At 55.0% G+C, this 17929-nt stretch overlaps 1 protein-coding gene across 2 annotated transcripts in view; it reads right to left on the bottom strand.

The window, feature by feature from the left end:
• Window positions 1-17929, bottom strand: part of PTPRU (protein tyrosine phosphatase receptor type U) — a 56975-nt gene that overhangs the window by 32853 nt on the left and 6193 nt on the right. For both annotated transcript variants that reach the window (XM_058819899.1, XM_058819900.1), the window contains exons 2-7: window positions 8246-8374; window positions 2609-2880; window positions 2457-2538; window positions 1688-1803; window positions 1322-1496; window positions 92-385 (exon numbers count right to left, since the gene is read on the bottom strand). In XM_058819899.1, the coding sequence (XP_058675882.1) occupies window positions 92-385; window positions 1322-1496; window positions 1688-1803; window positions 2457-2538; window positions 2609-2880; window positions 8246-8374 (1068 nt within the window). The remainder of the gene's footprint in view (window positions 1-91; window positions 386-1321; window positions 1497-1687; window positions 1804-2456; window positions 2539-2608; window positions 2881-8245; window positions 8375-17929) is intronic.

Here is a 17929-nt window from a genome sequence, read left to right as displayed (position 1 = left end):
CAGGTGCCTTGGGCTAGCTCCTCTCCTCAGCACAGGAAGGAGGAGGGCTGGGGTGCCAGGAGAGCCGTCCCAGGGACGCCAAGGGGCCCACCTGCACACTTGGTGCGGCTGATGAGGGGCGGCCCCGGTTTGCCGGTGCCCCCCTCGCCGGGCCGGGTGAGCAGGACGCTGATCTCGTACTCCGTGTCGGGGTCCAGGTGCCAGAGCTTGTAGGTCTGCATGTTGACAGCGTGGACCTCGGACCAGGGCCCCGAGGTCATGCGGTACTCGATCTCCTTGCGCACGATGGGGCCGTCCCCGATGATGGAGTTGGTGTTGAGCTGGATGATAAGGTAGGTGGAGCCGGCCCGGAGCAGCTGGGGGGGGGCAATGGGGGTGGGGGGCTCTGCAAGAGAGCAAAGAAGGGGCAGCTGGAGCATCCCCAGAGCCAGGCCAGTGCTGGCACAACCACAAGTACCACGGTTTTATTTTATTGTTTACAGGCTGCAGTCAATACATTTCCAGTGTCTCTTCCCACACCAACCCACCACACTCAGGTTGGAGAAGGGAACTTTTGGGGTGACCTAACTGTGGCCTTCCAGTATGGGAAAGGGGCTACAGAAGAGATGGAGAGGGACTTTTTATAAGAGCATGTAGTGACAGGACAAGGGAAAATGGCCTCACACTGACAGAGAGTAGTTTAGATTAGATATTAGGGAAAGATTCTTCCCTGTGAGGGTGAGGAGGCCCTGGCACTGGTTGCCCAGAGAAGCTGCGGCTGCCCCATCCCTGGAAGCGTCCAAGGCCAGGCTCTGAGCAACCTGGTTGAGTGGAAGGTGTCCCTGCCCATGGCAGGGGGTGGCACTGGATGAGCTTTAAGGTCTCTTCCACCCCAAACCATTCTGTGATTCATGCTGCAGAGCACAGAACAAATTCAGATTCCCCAGCCAGAGGACATGGGAGTCACCCAAGTACAGGACAACACCATCCAGTCTTCAAACTTCAGTCTGTGCCTGTGCCCTCCATCACTTTCAGAAGGCTTCAAGAGCTGCAATAGGGTTTCATCTGATCAAACCTTAATTGTCTTCATAAGTCACACAGCCCAGCATGGTGCCGCACAGTTTCACCATAATTAATTAATTACCACCTACTGCAATCAAAAATAAATTATCTAAGGCCACCAGGAAAGGAGTTTCTGGTTTTATGCTGCACAGTCTGTGTTTAGCAACTCTTCCACAGTGAGAAACTGCAATCCCAGTGTTCCAGGCATCCCACCTTCCTCTGCACACAGCAGAGCAGGAGCGGCTCTCCACAGCACAGGGGGCAAGGGCAGCTCACCCACCTTTGACAATGAGCTCGGCGAAGTTGGAGACGCCGGCGCCGCGGACGGACTGCGTGACGCAGCGGTACAGGTCCTGCTCCGCCTTGGACACGGCCTCCAGCTGGAACGTGGCCAGGAAGCGCCGGTGGCTGATGTGCTTCACCGAGGCGGCAGGGACCACCTCGCCGCTCTGCCTCTGCCCACGGGACACGCACAGCGTCACAGTGGGCACGGTGGCACCGCCAGAGCCACCGGGGGTGTCCCCGCATGATTTCTGCTCAAAAGCAAGGGGATGGCCCTTCTCCCGCCGTGTCCAGCGGGGTTTTGTCCCACAGGAAAGCCGTGTGTGGGGCAGGCTGGGGCCGTTTCACCACCACCATTCCTCACCTGCATGAGGAAGCGCTCGGCCTCGGCAGCCTTGCCAGCGGCCACGCACTGGAAGGTGGCGTTCTGTCCCGCGTTCACCTCCACATCACCCAGGCGGGAGAAATGAGGCGCTTTCGCTGCCGAGGGACAAAGCAAGAGGTGAGGAAGGACCTGAGGTCCAAGGAGACCCACAGCAGCACTGCCACAAAAATCCCTCCCCACCCAAAAAACCACCCAGGAGCTGAGCCGAGCTCTGGACAGGCCCGATGCCCACCCTCAGAGCCTGGCTCCAAGTGAGGTATGTGTTCCTGTCCCCACAGAACCAGCCCAGGGAGGGATGAGCCTTTCTCTCCAGCACCCTGCAGTGCTGGTGCCAGATGCAGGGTATGGGATGATAGAGGGGGCAGGTCTCCTGCCCAGCCTGGAAGAAATAGGATGTGACCCCAAGAGCCAATGTGTTGGGACAGTCTGGGATTTTGGACCCCCACCAGCCCGGGTGGCCCCTCCTGATGGGGACACTCGAGCCTTGCATTCAATCTGTGCTTTTCCAAAGTTTTATAAAAACTAAAAGCAATGTTGCAGCTGGTGGGGATAGGGATGGAGATGCAAAAGGGACCTTAGAGGCGCCCAGGAGATGGAGGTCTACCAGTCCAGGTAACATCAGGACACCCAGGTGCCACAGGCTGCCCCCTGGCATTAGGCCCTCTACTCTCCCCAGGACCATCCCAATGGACACCAGCTCCAAGCCCTGCTGCCCAGCCCAGCCCCCCTCCCATCCCACAGCACTCACAGCATGGATAATTCAGGAGCAAAATGTCATCCAGGCCCAGGTAGCCCCTGCGCTCGCTGGAAACCACGGCCTCGAAGAGCACCTGCGGCACCAAACAGGGGTCAGCCGTGGCCGGGGGGCCGCAGTGGGGCCGGGGGGCTGCTGGGCCTCACCTGGTACTCGCTGGGCCAGAAGAGGCTGACTGCCAGCTCTGCCTGGTGCCACTGGCGGCCGTGCGAGCCCGAGGCGTTCCACACGGCGCTGCCCAGCAGGCCCCCAGTGACCCAGACGTAGGCGCTGAGCGTGCCGGGGCTGTGCCCGTCCCGGCTGAACATGAAGTAGCTGAACTGAAGGCAGTGCGTGTCATTCTCACTCAGTGCCTGGAAGAGCAGCTGAGCTTTCTGGCCTGGGGTGTGCTGAGAGGAGTTCACCATCAGGTAGGAGCCTGCAGCAGTGGGGGAGAAGGGGGAGAGAGTGGAGTTAACTGTAAGGATGGTGAAGAGTCTGGAGGGGCCATACAGGGGGTGCCTGAGGGCTCTTGGTGTGTGCAGCTGGAGCAGGGCAGAGCTCAGGGATCTGCAGCTCCTCCCGAGGGGCAGCTCCCATCTCTGCTCTGGGACAGGGACAGCAGCCAGGGCACGCCTGGGGCTGGGCCAGGGTAGCTCAGGCTGGAGATCAGGGCAAGGTTCTTACCCCAGAGGGTGCTGGCACTGCCCAGGCTGCCCAGGCAATGGGCACGGCCCCGAGGCTGCCAGAGCTCCAGGAGCATTTGGACAGTGCTGTAGGAATGCCCAAGATGGGGTCATTGGGAGGTCTTGGCAGGAGCAGGGCCAGGGTTGGACAGGATGATCCCTGTGGGTCCCTCCCAGCTAAGGAGATTCTATGACTCTAATCTCTCTGTTCCACCTCTCCTGAGCTTTGCCAGCAGGGAATTGACAAGGTGGAGGATATGGGACCACAAAGATGCCCATGTGCCCCAGGGCACTGGTCCATGACAGCCAGTGAGGATGTGCAGGACAGGAGGGACCTGGGATGGAGTCAGGAGCAGACATCCTCTGGGCACCAGCAGGACACTGCAGTGGGACCTGACTGCAGGATGAGTAGGGGAGGATCAGAGCTGCTGCCTGCCCAGGGCCCCGGGGTCAGGAAAGGCTCCGATGTTGCCCTCCCTGAACTCTCACAGCTTTGGCTGCATCAGTCCCACCCCCAGCCGGGCCCCAGCTGTTCCCCTCCATTCCCAGCTCCTCGCACCATTTACCACACAGTTGTCACCACACTTCAACTGTGCTCAGCAGGCACTCGCAGAGGGAAATCCTCCTTGGCTTAAGGAGCAGCAGCAGCATCCCAGCTCTCGGGGGTGCCTGGGATGTCACTCCCAGAGCTGCCCCACCACCAGCAGCAGCTGCTGGGATCCCACCTCCCACCATCACCAGCAGCAAAACCAGCACAGCCTTGAAGCCCTACTTATAGGGCAGGCAGGATGACAATCCCAAAGGGGATCCCTAAGGCAGCATCATTCCCTGCCCTGCACACTCCCGTGGCAGCTCCCAGAGATGTCCATCACAGCCATGAGGACATCCCATACAGGATGGATGGGATACAGGATGGATGAGAAGCTGCCACACCAAATCCTCCCCCTCACCAAAGGCAAGGGGATTATTAATCTCCATTTTAATACCAGCAGAAGCTGTAAGTAACAAAGCTGGACCATTTATTCAAGCCTACCATTGTTTCCTGACAGTCAGTGCTTTATTACCAATTAATTCTAAGCTCAGGCGCTTTCCTCCTCTCAACTCCCACTGAGCAGCTCCAAGAGAAGCCAAAGGAAGGTGAAGGGGAATTGCAGGGGGCACCCACCCATCCCCCTACAACACTTGGGGTTGCAAGGGGGCACCCATCCATGCCCATGCAGCATTTGGGATCAGAGGGGAGGCCCATCTACTGCCCCAGAGTTTGGGACCGGCACCTGGGGGGACCCCCAAAGCACCCAGGAGGACACAGCACCAGCTGGGGTGACACAGAACCAGATGCATCTCCCAGTGCACCCTTTAGGGACAGGAGCTGGGGCAAGGGAGAGAAATCCCTGAGAGGGAAATGTTCCCCACACCATTGACCTGTGTGGCTGCCTGGCCCTGCCAGCCCCTTGGGGTGGCTACTCAGGGTGAAATAAAACGATGACAATTTATTTCCTCGGAGTCCAGCACAGCTCGTTTCACCCACCGAGGGGAAGGCACTATGCCCATGCTTCTCTTTTTTCTCTTCTCATTTCCCCCAGCAAAATTACTTCTGCTCTAATGAGATCAGCCCCATTTGGTCCAGGCAACAGCAAAGTGGAGAGAGACCATTGACCCACCCCATGCCAGGGGACATCTCCCAAAAGCCACCTCATTAATGAATGGGCTCTTGTTAACAAACACAGACCCTTCCTCTGCCCTCCCTTTACAAACAAAAAGCTATAGGACCAAAATAAAGAGGCCAAGACTAAAATTAAACCACTGATGAGTTATTTTAAAAGACAGAGAATGCCCATAAGGTCACCTGGGAGCAGTGATGCACCTGAGCATCCCTCATCAGGCAGGGCTTCCCACACACACTATTTTCCCCTCTTGATTTTCTTCCTGGTGTTGCAGCATTGGAAAAAGCAGGTTCCAACCACTCACTTTTGTGCTAATTTTATCCTCCTCTGCTGTAAATATCTGACATTAGCCTGAAGCCCAGGGTGTAGGTTGGGTTTCTTTTATAAACATAAGAGAAGCAAAGGTACTTCAAACTGCCAGAGGGCAGGGTTGGACAGGATATTGGGAAGGGATTGCTCCCTGTGAGGGTGGGGAGGGGCTGGCACAGGTGCCCAGAGCAGCCATGGCTGCCCCTGGGTCCCTGGCATTGCCAGGGCCAGCTGAAGCCCTGATTGCCCATGGGAAGGGGCAGCTCTTCCCATCATGCTGCCCATCCCAAGGGTTCTGCCTGCCACTCCAGGAAAAACCCAAACAGCCCTGAAAGAAGCAGAGGGAAGAACTCGCTGCCCCCACTTCCCTGTCTCGATAAGGTTTTCCTCCTACAAAATCACTGAGAGATAAAAATAAATTAAAAAAAACCCAACTTCCAAGTGCTGTTAGAAGGCAGGGAAGGCAGGCAGGGTGACAGGGAGAGGGCGGCACTGTCAGACAAGAGGTGCCAGGGGAGCAGGTCTGAGCTCTGCAGCATCTGCCTCCAGGAATTCCCGCTGGAACACAAAGCTGACGTGTGCCGGATCCTGCTCTGTGTCACAGCCAGCACGGGAACCAGGGAACCGCTCACTCCCCATTCTGTGCTGAGCATCTCCCAAAGCAGCCCCAGCACCAAGGGCTGACCTCCCACCACCACAGGGTCCTTGGACAAACTGCAGCAATCCCCAAGGGAGCAAACCATCAGGCTTCGCTGCTCAAGGGGTTTATGGATTGCAGCAGGAGCTGATTGAGAAGCAGTGCTGGAGCTGAGAGCTGAAGGAGCAGCTCCTTGGATGGGGAGACATCAGAGCTCTTCAGGGTTGGGACAACAACTCAGTCCCCCCAGCACAGGGATCGGGTTGTGCAGGGACACAGTAGTTCCATGCACTGAGAAACTCCAATGCACAGGGGGTTTCCTAATATCAGTGAATTTGGAAGGAAAATCTAGGAAAAAGCACATTTGAGGAAAAAAACCCACCCACAAATATGTTGGTTTAATATTTTGAGTGAGGGACCTTAGAGCCTCTTTCAGTACCAAAAGAGGAGAGGGACTGCAGAGGGACTGGGGACAAGGATGGAGGGACAGGAGCCAGGGAATGGCTGCCAGTGCCAGAGGAATGGCAGGGCTGGATGGGATCTTGGCAATTGGGAATTGTTCCCTGGCAGGGTCGGCAGGGGCTGGCACAGGGTGCCCAGAGCAGCTGTGGCTGCCCCTGGAGCCCTGGCAGTGCCCAAGGCCAGGCTGGATGGAGCTTGGAGCACCCTGGGACAGGGGAAGGTGTCCCTGCCCATAGCAGGGGGTGGAACTGGATGAGTTTTAAGGTCCCTTCCAACCTCAACCAGTCTGGGATTACAAGCTCACACCTGCCTTACCCAGCTTCCTGCAGCTCCTCCTTCAAAAAGGGAACAATAAAGAGACAAAAAAAATCACGATTGCAACATGGGAGAGAGCCATTCATCATATTTAGGTGAAAGAGAGACAAGTCAAGAGAAGGGAGGGGGAAAAGCCCTAAACCAAACAAGAAAGCAAGAAGAGAGTAGGATGGCAAGGTAGCAGCAGGTGGCCAGCAGCCAGCACCCACTCCAATAAATCCTACACTCCTTGAAACTGGCTGATCTCCAATAAAAACTCATTTTAATCTGAGACCACGAGACTCCTTTGGAAAGTGCTCCCTGGAGAGGCCCTGGCACTGTGAAATCCTTCTGATCCCCTGAGCTGCTGCAAGGACCAAGGGGTGATGGGGCTGCAAGAGCCTCATGCACAGCTCCCCACCCAAAACAGGGTAAAACCACCCAAAAACGGGGTCCCTGCACCCCCCTGGTGCCCCATGATCATGAGCAAACAGCATTACCTGGTCTGAGGAGAGCTCCAGGAACAGGAATCCTCTTCCTGGGGTGACACTGCAATGCTCACACCCTCCAACCCGAGATGTCACATCCACTTCCCCATCAATCCTGGAGTTTATTCCTTAAACTCTTTGTGTTCCTTTAAGGCCCCATCTCCTGCCGAGCCACAGTTTTTTCCTCAAGCAGGGAGAGAAGCCCCACTCCACCCAACCCTCCAGCCCCCTGCAAGCCACCAGGCTTTAAACTCAGGCAGTTCACTGCAGATTTTAAATTACAGCTGAATATTGAGCAGATAACTAATTAGAAGTTTCAGACACTCCATCATGAGCCACCTCAAGCCCCAGCTCTGCTTTCCCCAGGAAACCCCCTGGACACACATCAATTAGGGTAGCTCAGTTTAAAGCAATTACTTGGAAAAATCATCCAGGGAGAATCAGGGATGTGCCAGCAGATCCCTGCCCTTGCCCAGCACCCAGGACATGCCAGGAGGGACAGGATGGAAGGAGAAGGTGATGGGGAAAGGTAATGGCAGAGTTAGTGGAGGGGGAAAAGCCAAATTAACCCCTGGCATGAACAAAGCCCAAGATAAACAGCTGGAGGCAGGTTGATGGAACACTAGAGAGTTTCCTATAAAGTAGGTAACATTTTAATAAACAGAAAAGGTGATTTTTACTGTTGAACTCTAAACAAGCTCTCCTTTTTTTCTGCCCATCCCCAGCACAGGACTGGCTGTTCAGGATCAGGCTGGAGCCAGCAGTCCCAAATAGAAGGAGCATCCCAAGTCCAGTGAACCTCACTGAGCAAACGGGCTCAAAGACAACTCAGGGGGGTCACAGCAGGAGAGAGTCCAGAGCAGGGAGCGAGCAAAGTCCCCAAATGCACCCACACCATCCTCCTGGAGAGGGGAGCTCCTCCAGCTGCCTGGCCAGGTCTGCTCCCCAGCCTGGCCAGCAGAGAGGACATGGACCCAGAAAATAACAGAACAGTTCTAAACCAATGAGATTTTTTTTTAAAGTCCATTTTAATTTTCTTCCTTACTATTCCCAAGACTTTGGAGATGCCTCCACCTAACAAGCCCTTCCCCACACTTGAAAACACCAGAAACAGGTTTTTCCCCCATTTCCCACATAAGCAGGCCAAAGCCAAGTCTATAACACTGCAGGAATTAAACCAGGAGGAATCACACAGTCCAGCCCTGGGGGACAGGACACAAAGGCAGGGTAGGGACAAAGGGTCCAGGGGGACCCTGGCACTCACCGTGAGGCAGCTCAGGCACCAGGTGAGGCATCAGGTAACTGCGCAGGAGCTCCCAGTCGAAGTCATCGTCCTCACCCTGGCTGTACTCACACTGGTTGGGCTCACTGTCCTCCTCGAAGGTGCAGCCAGCTGTGGGGACAGACCCGTCAGCCCCTGAGCCCCCAGAGCGGCTGCTCTCTCCCCAAAAGCCCTGGAATGCCCCACCAGGAGGGGACTCCAGGCGCTCCCCAAGGGCACTGCGAGCAGGGCTCTGCCCCTGGGTGCCACCAGGCCCCCACAGCTCCTGTGCAGCTTCACCAGTGACACAAGCCAGCAGGTGCCAGGGAGGCCCTCACAGCAGGAGCAGGATGCAGCTCCCAGCTTGGCTTCTCAGGGCTTGGTAAGCACAAGGGGTTTCTCCCAAGAAATATCATTTGGCTGTGGTGGCCACACAAAATTTGTGCTTTGACCCCAACACTCCACCTGTGGCTTGGGCCCCCGGGGGTCTCTCCATGGCGTGAAGTGAGCGTGGCAGTTCTGAGCCAGTTCCCCCAACCCTGAATGCAGCCCTGAGCCCCCCCTTGGCACTGCTGAGCCCTTTCGGCAGTCACATTTTATTATAGATTTATCTCTTGGGGGTCTGAGGGTGTTTACGCAGCACCTCCTTGGTGCACAGCACGCTCAGCTGAGCGCGGAGAAGTGCAGCAAATGCCACAAGGCCACTTGTTCCCACGGGAGGTGACACAGAGAGAGCCCCCCTGCCCCACATCCAGCCCCTCCCGTGATCCCACATTCCAGCCCTCCCATCATCCCCCATCCAGCCAACCCTGGAGCTCAGGCCGGCTTTGCCGTGGGGCCACCGGGGGCTGTGGCTCACACTTCCCCATTGTCCCATTAAAGCCACGATTAAGGGACCGGGGCACAGCGCTAATTAACGGGGCCGGGCTCACCAGGGGCCCCGGGGAGCCCTGAGCAAGCGGAATGAACAACAGCAAACATCCCCCAATGCACCGGCAGGAAAACAGACCCGGGCCAAGGGATTATTTCTGCTGTTTTCTTCGAATTTTATCCCAAATTACATCAGTAATTCCCCCCGCCACCTGGGGATCTGGCAGTTAATGGCCTCGCTGCTGGCACGGGTTGTGCCTCCCTGTGCTCAGGGATGCTTGGATGCAACATTTAGTCAAACACGAGTCCAAACACTGGGAAAAAAGCCCATAAGATGCTCAGGAAATTTCAATTCCCAACTCTTTCATATATAAGAAGGCATTTGTGGCTTTTTTCGCCCCTTTGCGCTCATTTTTTTAAAGCACAAGGGCACATTCCAGCTCCATCACCAACTGTTTTTTCCTCTCAGAGCCTTAAGAAACTTCTTTTTAAAAACCTGTAAGCAAATTCTCTCCTATTCATATGTCTGGAGGCACTGAGACATCACAGCTTTCTTAAAGCCCTTCCCGAAATGGAGCGTCTGCCCAGCCCACGTGCGGATGTGCCCCCGCACCGCAGCCCCTGCTCCTCAGCTCTCGCCACGAGACGTGTTGGATTCTAGAGTCTGGAACTTGGCTGCACTTTCTAACAGGAGGAAAAGCACAAATCTGTCAAAATTTTCCAGGAAGGAAGGGAAATAAAATAAATTTCAAAATAAAACACTGTCAGAGACTAAGTGCCAAGTGACTTAAATGAAAAAAAGGCCCAAGTGTTTCTTTCCAAGATCTGCTGAGCAGGATATTCTGGGAGGCAGAAATTTGTTCTTGGGGGATTTTTTTTGGCCTGATAAACCAGAGCAGAGTCAAACAATGTTTCAGTCTGGCAGAGCCCCATTTCCCAGGGAAAAGTGATTCCTTCACCCCCAATAAACTATTCCCAGCCACTGAAAACATAATGAGATATGTACCCTACTCCTCCTCCTGGCCTGCAGCCCCCCCACCCAAATCCTGCTGCCATCCCCAGCACAGCCACTTGCCATCACCCCACACCTGCATCCTCAGCCACCCATGAGATGATGCCCAGGCTCCAGAAGTTTAAAATGCAATTACAGAGCAGATATGTGCTGGCCAAGCTGATCCATCTCCCTCCTCAGACAGGTTTACTGCCAAGGCTTTTCCCGGCACGAGCCTTCCCTCCCATCCACGGCACAAAACAAAGGCAGTTCCACTGGCCACTCCATTTCCCTGACTAATCTGTCCATGATTTGTACACACAGGGAAAAAAGCCAAAGGGGCTTCACAGAACCTTGGTTTCCATGAGTTAGGGGATGCTTCTGGCACCATCTCTCCCCAGCCAAGGACAGGGCTGGGAGAAGCTCAACCTCCAGCAGACTCTCCCTCCTCATCACAAGATTAAGGGCATAAAAATTAACCCCTGAGCAATTAAATGCCAACAGCCCAACTCCACAGGGGGTGACTGGAGGTGCTCCAGCAGCTGTGGAAAGTCAGAGAGGGGAAACCCAGAGCAACCTGCAAAAAATTAATGTTCCATCACAACGTTTGCAAGGAGGGCAGGGAGGCTGCAACCCAAAATATCCACCTGCAGCAGTGGGAGGGTTATTCCATCCCAAGGGCAGCAGGACAAGGACTGTGGGAGCCGGGTGAGGCTGCTCCAGGTATGGATGCATCCTAAAAAGGAAGCAAGGAGCCCCCTGAGGTGGCCCCAGGCCAGGTGACAGCAGCTCCGGGCGCGAGGTGAAGGCAGCGAGGCAGGAGGTGCGATCCCAATGCAACAGCAGCTAAAAATACTGCAGGGAGCTGGGGTCTGCCACCGGGGGTGGGACGTGTCCCAGACACAGCCTGAACACCCCAGAGCTGCCTAAATCACCCCCAACACACGGCCTGCCCCATGCACAAGAGGCAGCCTGTGCCAAGGATGAGACGTGCCCCACTAAACACCCCAGAGCATCACACGTTCCTGGGCAGAGAGGGATGAGCACCAACACGGGGGCTTAACACCAGATGGACCAGAATTATTTTTAAAAATGAGATAAGAGGTGGTTTGAGAGATTTGCTATGGAGATGGGGACCAGTGCTGCTCAGCCTCCTCCAGGTACTGCTGCCACCTCCAGGGATCCACCACATGCCCAGGTGGAGGGAGCAGAGGGACAGGCACAGTGTAGAGGTTAAACACCATATGAAGCAAAATTGCTTGAAAGAAAGCAAAAAAAGGTGGCTGGAGGGGTTTGTCAAGGAGTCTGGTAATAAGCTCAGCATCCCCTTGGGTACCACTGCAGCACCAGGGCACACTGAGAGAGCAGAGGCATGGGCACCAACGTGAGGGTTAAACACCAGATGGATTAAAAATTCTTAAAAAAAAAAGAAAAGGAGGTGGCTTAATGGATTCACCAGGGAGAAGGACACCACTGCCACTCAGCATCCCTTGGGAACCACTGCCACCCAGCATCCCCCTCTACAGGGATGAAGAGGAGGAAATCTGGGGAGGGGAGGGACTAGTGATTCACAAAGAAAAGGGAGGAAAAGAAAGACCAAACAGCCAAGTACAAAGGACAGCATCTAATTAATTCTCCGTGGCCACCGAGGAACGTGGCCGCCTGCCTACAGCCCACCCCGCGCTCTTTCATCCACAGAGTCTGCACTGCTCTCGCTTCCAAGTTAATTACACACTTATACCCTTCCTGTTTAACCTCCTGCACCATGGGACACAATCCGTGTCTTCTCTTCCCTTCTACTGAGCAGCCTCGAGAAGGCTCCTGTGCCAAAGGGCAGCCCAGCCCCATCCAGGATTGGGATCACAGCCTGGCACCATCCGGGACTGGGATCACAGCCTGGCACCATCCGGGACTGGGATCACAGCCTGGCACCATCCAGGATGGCGGGATTGGGATCACAGCCTGGCACCATCCGGAACAGCAGGATTGGGATCACAGTCCGGCACCATCCAGGATCAGGATCACAGCCTGGCACCATCCAGGATTGCAATCACAGCCTGGCACCATCCGGGATTGGGATCACAGCCCGACACCATCCAGGACTGAGATCACAGCCCGGCACCATCCAGGATCAGGATCACAGCCCAGCACCATCCAGGATCAGGATCACAGCCCAGCACCATCCAGGATTGCAATCACAGCCCAGCACCATCCAGGATCAGGATCACAGCCCAGCACCATCCAGGATTGCAATCACAGCCCAGCACCATCCGGGATTGCAATCACAGCCCAGCACCATCCGGGATTGGGATCACAGCCCAGCACCATCCAGGATTGCAATCACAGCCCAGCACCATCCAGGATTGCAATCACAGCCCAGCACCATCCAGGATTGGGATCACAGTCCAGCACCATCCGGGATTGGGATCACAGCCCAGCACCATCCGGGATGGCAGGATTGGGATCACAGCCTGGCACCATCCAGAACAGCAGGATTGTGCTCTCCCCCACCCAAGACCCTCTGGGGTATCATCTGAGGGGAACAAAACACCAATAATGTCCCAAAACAGGGACAGGCTTTGTGAAAAACGGGCTCATACCAAAACTTCAGCAAGTAAAATACAGCGCAGCCAGGACACCCAGTCCTGATGGGAAAAAGCTCATTTTGCTCCTACCCTGGCTTAGCCAGGACTGGATCAGCCCCATGGTCAGCTCTGGGGTGCAGCATCTTGGGAGCACAAGCCACAGCACCCCATGGCACAGGCACCAGCCAGGGGAGATAACGCTGGTCATATTTCAGAGTCAAAATAAATTTTTTATCCCTGGCCTTATCCAGCAGCTCCAGTCCTCCACCCCAAATAATTCTCAGCAGGAAATGGGGTACCCGCAGGACACATGACATGCTGCCCTGGCAGTCAAGTGCAAACACCGTGCAGAGTGAAACCATCATCTGACCATAGCAAGATGTGGCAGGGGATGAACAGAGCTCTCCTACCATCAAATCCAAAGTTTTCATTGCCTCCCCAGGAGAAGGGATGGAGGCAGAGGCTTTGCAGTTGCACACCCCCAAATTATCATGCCCAAGACCTCTCCTCTTAAATGCACGTGAGGAAGATGCTCTTTGTCTGCACCAAAGGATGAAGCTCTTCACACAGGATAAATGGTCAATGAGCTGCTGTAAATGGGGAAACCGAGGCACAGAGGGGATGTGGTGCAGTCCCAGCAGACTGGCAGCCAGGGATCACCCCAGGGATGGCAGCAGGCCCAGGGAGCTGGGTGTGATACAGAACCACAGCTCCAGCAGATCCCACCAGGGCGCCATTCCTCCCCAGCACCCCGAGCAGAGCCAGCCTTCCACCTCCCAGCCCCCAGCTGCTATTTAAGGTGCTTTCCTTGGCACACTCCCACGGGAACTGCCCCGGGAAGGAAACGCCGAGAGCTGCTTCCCTCCGGGTGCCGGCACACACGGGGCACAGGGAGCACATTCTGCACCTCATCTAAAATCAGATGCACTTCCCAGCCAGTGAGATCCTGTACACAGCACCCCACAGGCTCCCAGGCGAGGGTAAGGGATCCAGGATCATTTCCATCTGCAGGGGGCTCAGATTCCCAGGGGTGGGATGTTACAGGGGCTCTTTGGCACTGAGGAATCCAGCTCAGTGGGAAAATCCAGACAGGGAGAGGTCCTGTGTGCCAGCACCCCAACATCTCATACTGATGGGGAATCCTGCCACACTGGAACACCAACAGCCTCATGGCCAAGCCCAAACATCCCAGGATTTCACTGGGAAAACCTCTTCCAGCCCAAGCAGAGGGGAGCTGAATCCCTCTGTAGCTGCACTTGGCACATGCAGAGGGCCTGGGGCACTGGCAAACATTGAAAGTATTTCTGTGCATCACACCCCGGAGATGATGACAAACCCCGTCCCTGCTCCTCTGCTCCCCACTTCTGCCAAGAGACACTTTTAGGAGAAATATCACTGATTTCTCAGCCCTGATAAAAGCTGATTGGAAGAATATGGAAAGCAGCTCCATTAGAATTCTCACCAGTAGTTTGTTTTGGTTCTCCAAATCATTTTAAATATTGTATTTAATAGAAAAATAATTTGCTCAGCTGTAAGAAACATCAATTTGCAACTTGAAGCCTTGTATATTAGCCAGAGAAGCTAATGTGTAAACATTAGCAGCTCCAGGAACGTGTGGGGTTTGGCCAATGCAATTCCAGGGAGAGAGCAGCCAGATATTAAGACGGAGGATTTGCATAATAAGTCACTTATGCCTGATAACCTCAGTGTTTGGAACACGCAGGACTAGAGAACAATATCCATCTGCCAGCAACTGCAGAAGACAAATCTCCTTTTTTTTCCTTTTTTTTTTTTAATTCTTGACTGGTAAAGACTCTTTATGGCTTTTACCTGCAGGTCCCCAAGGAGTTGTCAAAGTTCCCACAGTGAGTACTCAGTCCCAGCAGCCTCCAAGGAACCCCAGGGATGGGGAGAATTAGCAAATCTGGATTCATTACAGGCATTTTGAAGCAAATACAACTGAGAAAATACAACTCCAAAGGCTTTGCAATGCCACAGGGATGGCTTGTGCTTGGGCAAGGACCAAGTGTGCCATACATCACTGCATGGTGAAAATGCGTTCAAAAGCAAAGAGGGGAATAACTAATCTTGCCAGAATCATTCCTTGGGGAAAACCCAGCTGCCAACTGCAGCTCCACATGCCCTTAGCTCCACAGAGATCAGCACTCCTAGGGCCGGGGTGCTGCATCACCCTGCTGCAGGCAGCACCAGCAATGTCTCCCTGGAGTGCACCTCCCTGGCTGCTCTGGGGATGCTGGGGGACACAGCCCAGGAGGCTTCACCTCCATGTCCAGAGGGGATGTGAGGATTTAACATCCCATCCAAAGGCTGCTGGTGCCCAGCACCTGGATCCAGCGAGTGCTATTCCCAAGGAAGGATCAGCATCACTCTGTCACTCGAACCCTGCTCAAGAGAGGTCCTGCAGCACAAAAATACCCTCAAGCTGAACAGCCAGGAGGCCACTAACCCACTGCACAAGTGCTTTAATAATGAACCATCACTTAATTAACATCATCAGTGCTGCCTGGTGGACTCCATGGGAAAAAAAACAAGGCAGGAAACCTTTGGAAACCTCCATCCTGCCATTATCGATCACACCCGGTGCAATTACAGCTCACGGGCTGCAGAGCTGTGCGACACCTCAGGGAAAAAAATGGGAACAAATTAAAATAAACCAGAAAAGGCAGGGGAAATAATGCTCATTTCTCCCCCTCGCTCCTTTATTACTATCAGGTCCCCCAGGTGTCTGCTGAGGACCATCCACTCCTCATGCCAGGAGCCCAGAGAGACCAGGCCCGTGAGCCCCAAGGGGCACACACTGCTTTCAGTGTGGACACAGAGATGCTTCCATGGCAGGAATTCAGGCAGGAAAAGCAGCTGCCCTGGGACACATCAGTACCATGCCAAAGCCCTGGGGGACTCCAACATCAGCTGCAGAAATCATGAGAAAGAGCAAGTTTCCCAAACCAAGCCCATTCTGCAGGGGATAAGAAGGGGGCACCCCTCAGCCCCCCTCCCACAGCAGGTCCCGCATCTCTGCGGTGATGGATGCAGGAGCTCCCGGGATGGAGCCTGTGCCAGTGCTGGGAGGGCCTTGGAGGCAGCTCCAAGGATCTCTGATGGCATTGCAGGGCAGAGAACGGAGCCGGGGAGCCCTCGGCCCCCAGCAGGGACAGGGCCACAGCGTCCCAGCCAGCCCTAGGAGGGATACAGGTGGGGACAAGAGGAATAAGGCTCAGTGCCATGCAAAATCCAGGCCACCATCCTCCTCCTCCTTCCTTGTTCAGAGCCAGGAGCAGCAGGGTGGGCTGGCTGACGCGGGGCTGGGAGGTGACACCGTGTGACATGGGCACGGCCATCAGCAGCGCCAGCACTCGGCTGAACCTCTGCTGTGGCACACAGGTTAAAGGCAGGAGCCCTCGTGGGAGCAATCACAAGGAGCCGTGTGCCCAGCAGGTCTGTCACAGCTCTGGGGACACACCGGACCACGCCAGGCACCCTGCAGTCCGTGAATTTGGCTCAGCCATCCCCGTCAGTGCTGGCTTGGGCATCCACCTATGCTGACCTGGAGAGCCCTCAACTCATTCCAGCAAAAACTCTGGGATTGTACTAAGTGTGCAGGAATAACTGAAGAGTCCCTGCAGTGTCAGAAGTGCACACAACACCCTGCAACCCCATGGGAGAACCATGAAACCCCAATACCCAGCACTTCCACCTCCTGCCCCAGACAGAGCCCACCTGCCATCCCCAACCAGCCACCATCCCATGGGAAGGAAGGCAGGACACAGCCTCTCAGACAGAGAAATGTCATTCAGAGCCAGCAGGTCCCCCAACAGGAGCCTGGGTGAGAGACTAAATAAAAAGTTCAGCTGATATAAAGACAAATAACCCAATGAGGAGATGCAGTGCTTTAGTTTAATATTGTTATAATCCAGAGAAAGCAGGCTGGTTGCTTGCTGCAGAAAATCAATGGGATATTATCACTCAGCAGACAGATGAAAAGACAGTAAAAATAAGAAGAAATAATAACAGAAGTAAGAGAGTCCTTGGGAAGAGCCCCAGAAGGGCAGTGGCTGAACCTGCACCACAGGAAGAGCTCAGAGGCTGCCCTGGCATTGAGAGGCTTCCAAAGTCCCTCCCAAGCTGCTCCTTCCCCAAAAATACCCTGGAAAGCTCCAGCACCCACCTCCACAGGGGGAAGAGGCAGATGCCCCATTGGCACCATAACCACAGAACCAGATGTCCCAGTGAGAACTTTGAGGTGCCAGGGGTGCCCAGGACCACCCACCTGTGCTAATTCAACGAACCACATTGAAGCACCAGGTAATTAAGGAAAGAGCATTTATTATATAATTACCCAGGGTGTCAGCATACCTCTGCTAACAGGCAGGATGTGCTGGCAGGGAATGAGGACCTGGCACCCAAGGGTGTGGGGCTGCCAGCAGCAGAGAAGGACTTTGGAGAAGACACATCCTTGCATGGATCTGCCTGGACTTCCGGACCAGCCCTGAAAATTGCTGCTGCTCCCATCACAGCTGTTGGAGGAACCCAAGATTCCAGGGTCACACAGCACAGGGAGGGGCTGCACCCTGAGGAGCCCTACAGAGCACCCCAAAACCACAGAAGCTCCATAGACACCTCCAAATCCATCCAAGCTGAGGAATGCAGTTTGCTGTAGCCCATCCCTCTCCCTGTTCTCGCCTCCCTAAGCAAGTGGCCACAATGTTCCATCCCCTCAAGAGAAAAGCCATTCCCACACCTCCTGTCAGGACACAGCAGCAAGACCCCTCGGGCAGCACCCCAAAGTCAAGCCTCACGCTCTGGGGGAGCAGCTGGGCCATGGTGAGTGATTCATCTCCTCTTCTAGACTGGTGACATCCTGCTCTGGGGAGCCTGGTGTGCCCCGCAGCTGAGGGGCCAGAGCCACTCATGCTCCTTGGCTTGGCCAGCTGGGCTAATTAGGCTGAAGGCCTCCAGCACAAAGCAGCACACAGCTCCAATGCCCAGGGCTCACCAGGGCTTGTATCCTGAGCAGGGCCGTGGGCACAGTGGCCTCGTTAAAACTCATCAGGTCACTGATGTCCCCATCCCTCATCCTCACAGCATCTCCTGCCTCTCCATCCCAGCCACAATCCTGATTAACTTAACGACGTCAGGAAAGGTTGGATCCACATGGGGAGTCCAGGGAGCCAAAGCAGTTATTGGTCAATTTAGGGCTCCCCAGCACCAGGACAGCCCTGG

The sequence above is a fragment of the Ammospiza caudacuta genome, chromosome 25 (assembly GCF_027887145.1).
Source record: "Ammospiza caudacuta isolate bAmmCau1 chromosome 25, bAmmCau1.pri, whole genome shotgun sequence".
Classification (NCBI taxonomy): Eukaryota; Metazoa; Chordata; class Aves; order Passeriformes; family Passerellidae; genus Ammospiza; species Ammospiza caudacuta.
This window is presented reverse-complemented; position numbering and strand designations above follow the sequence as displayed.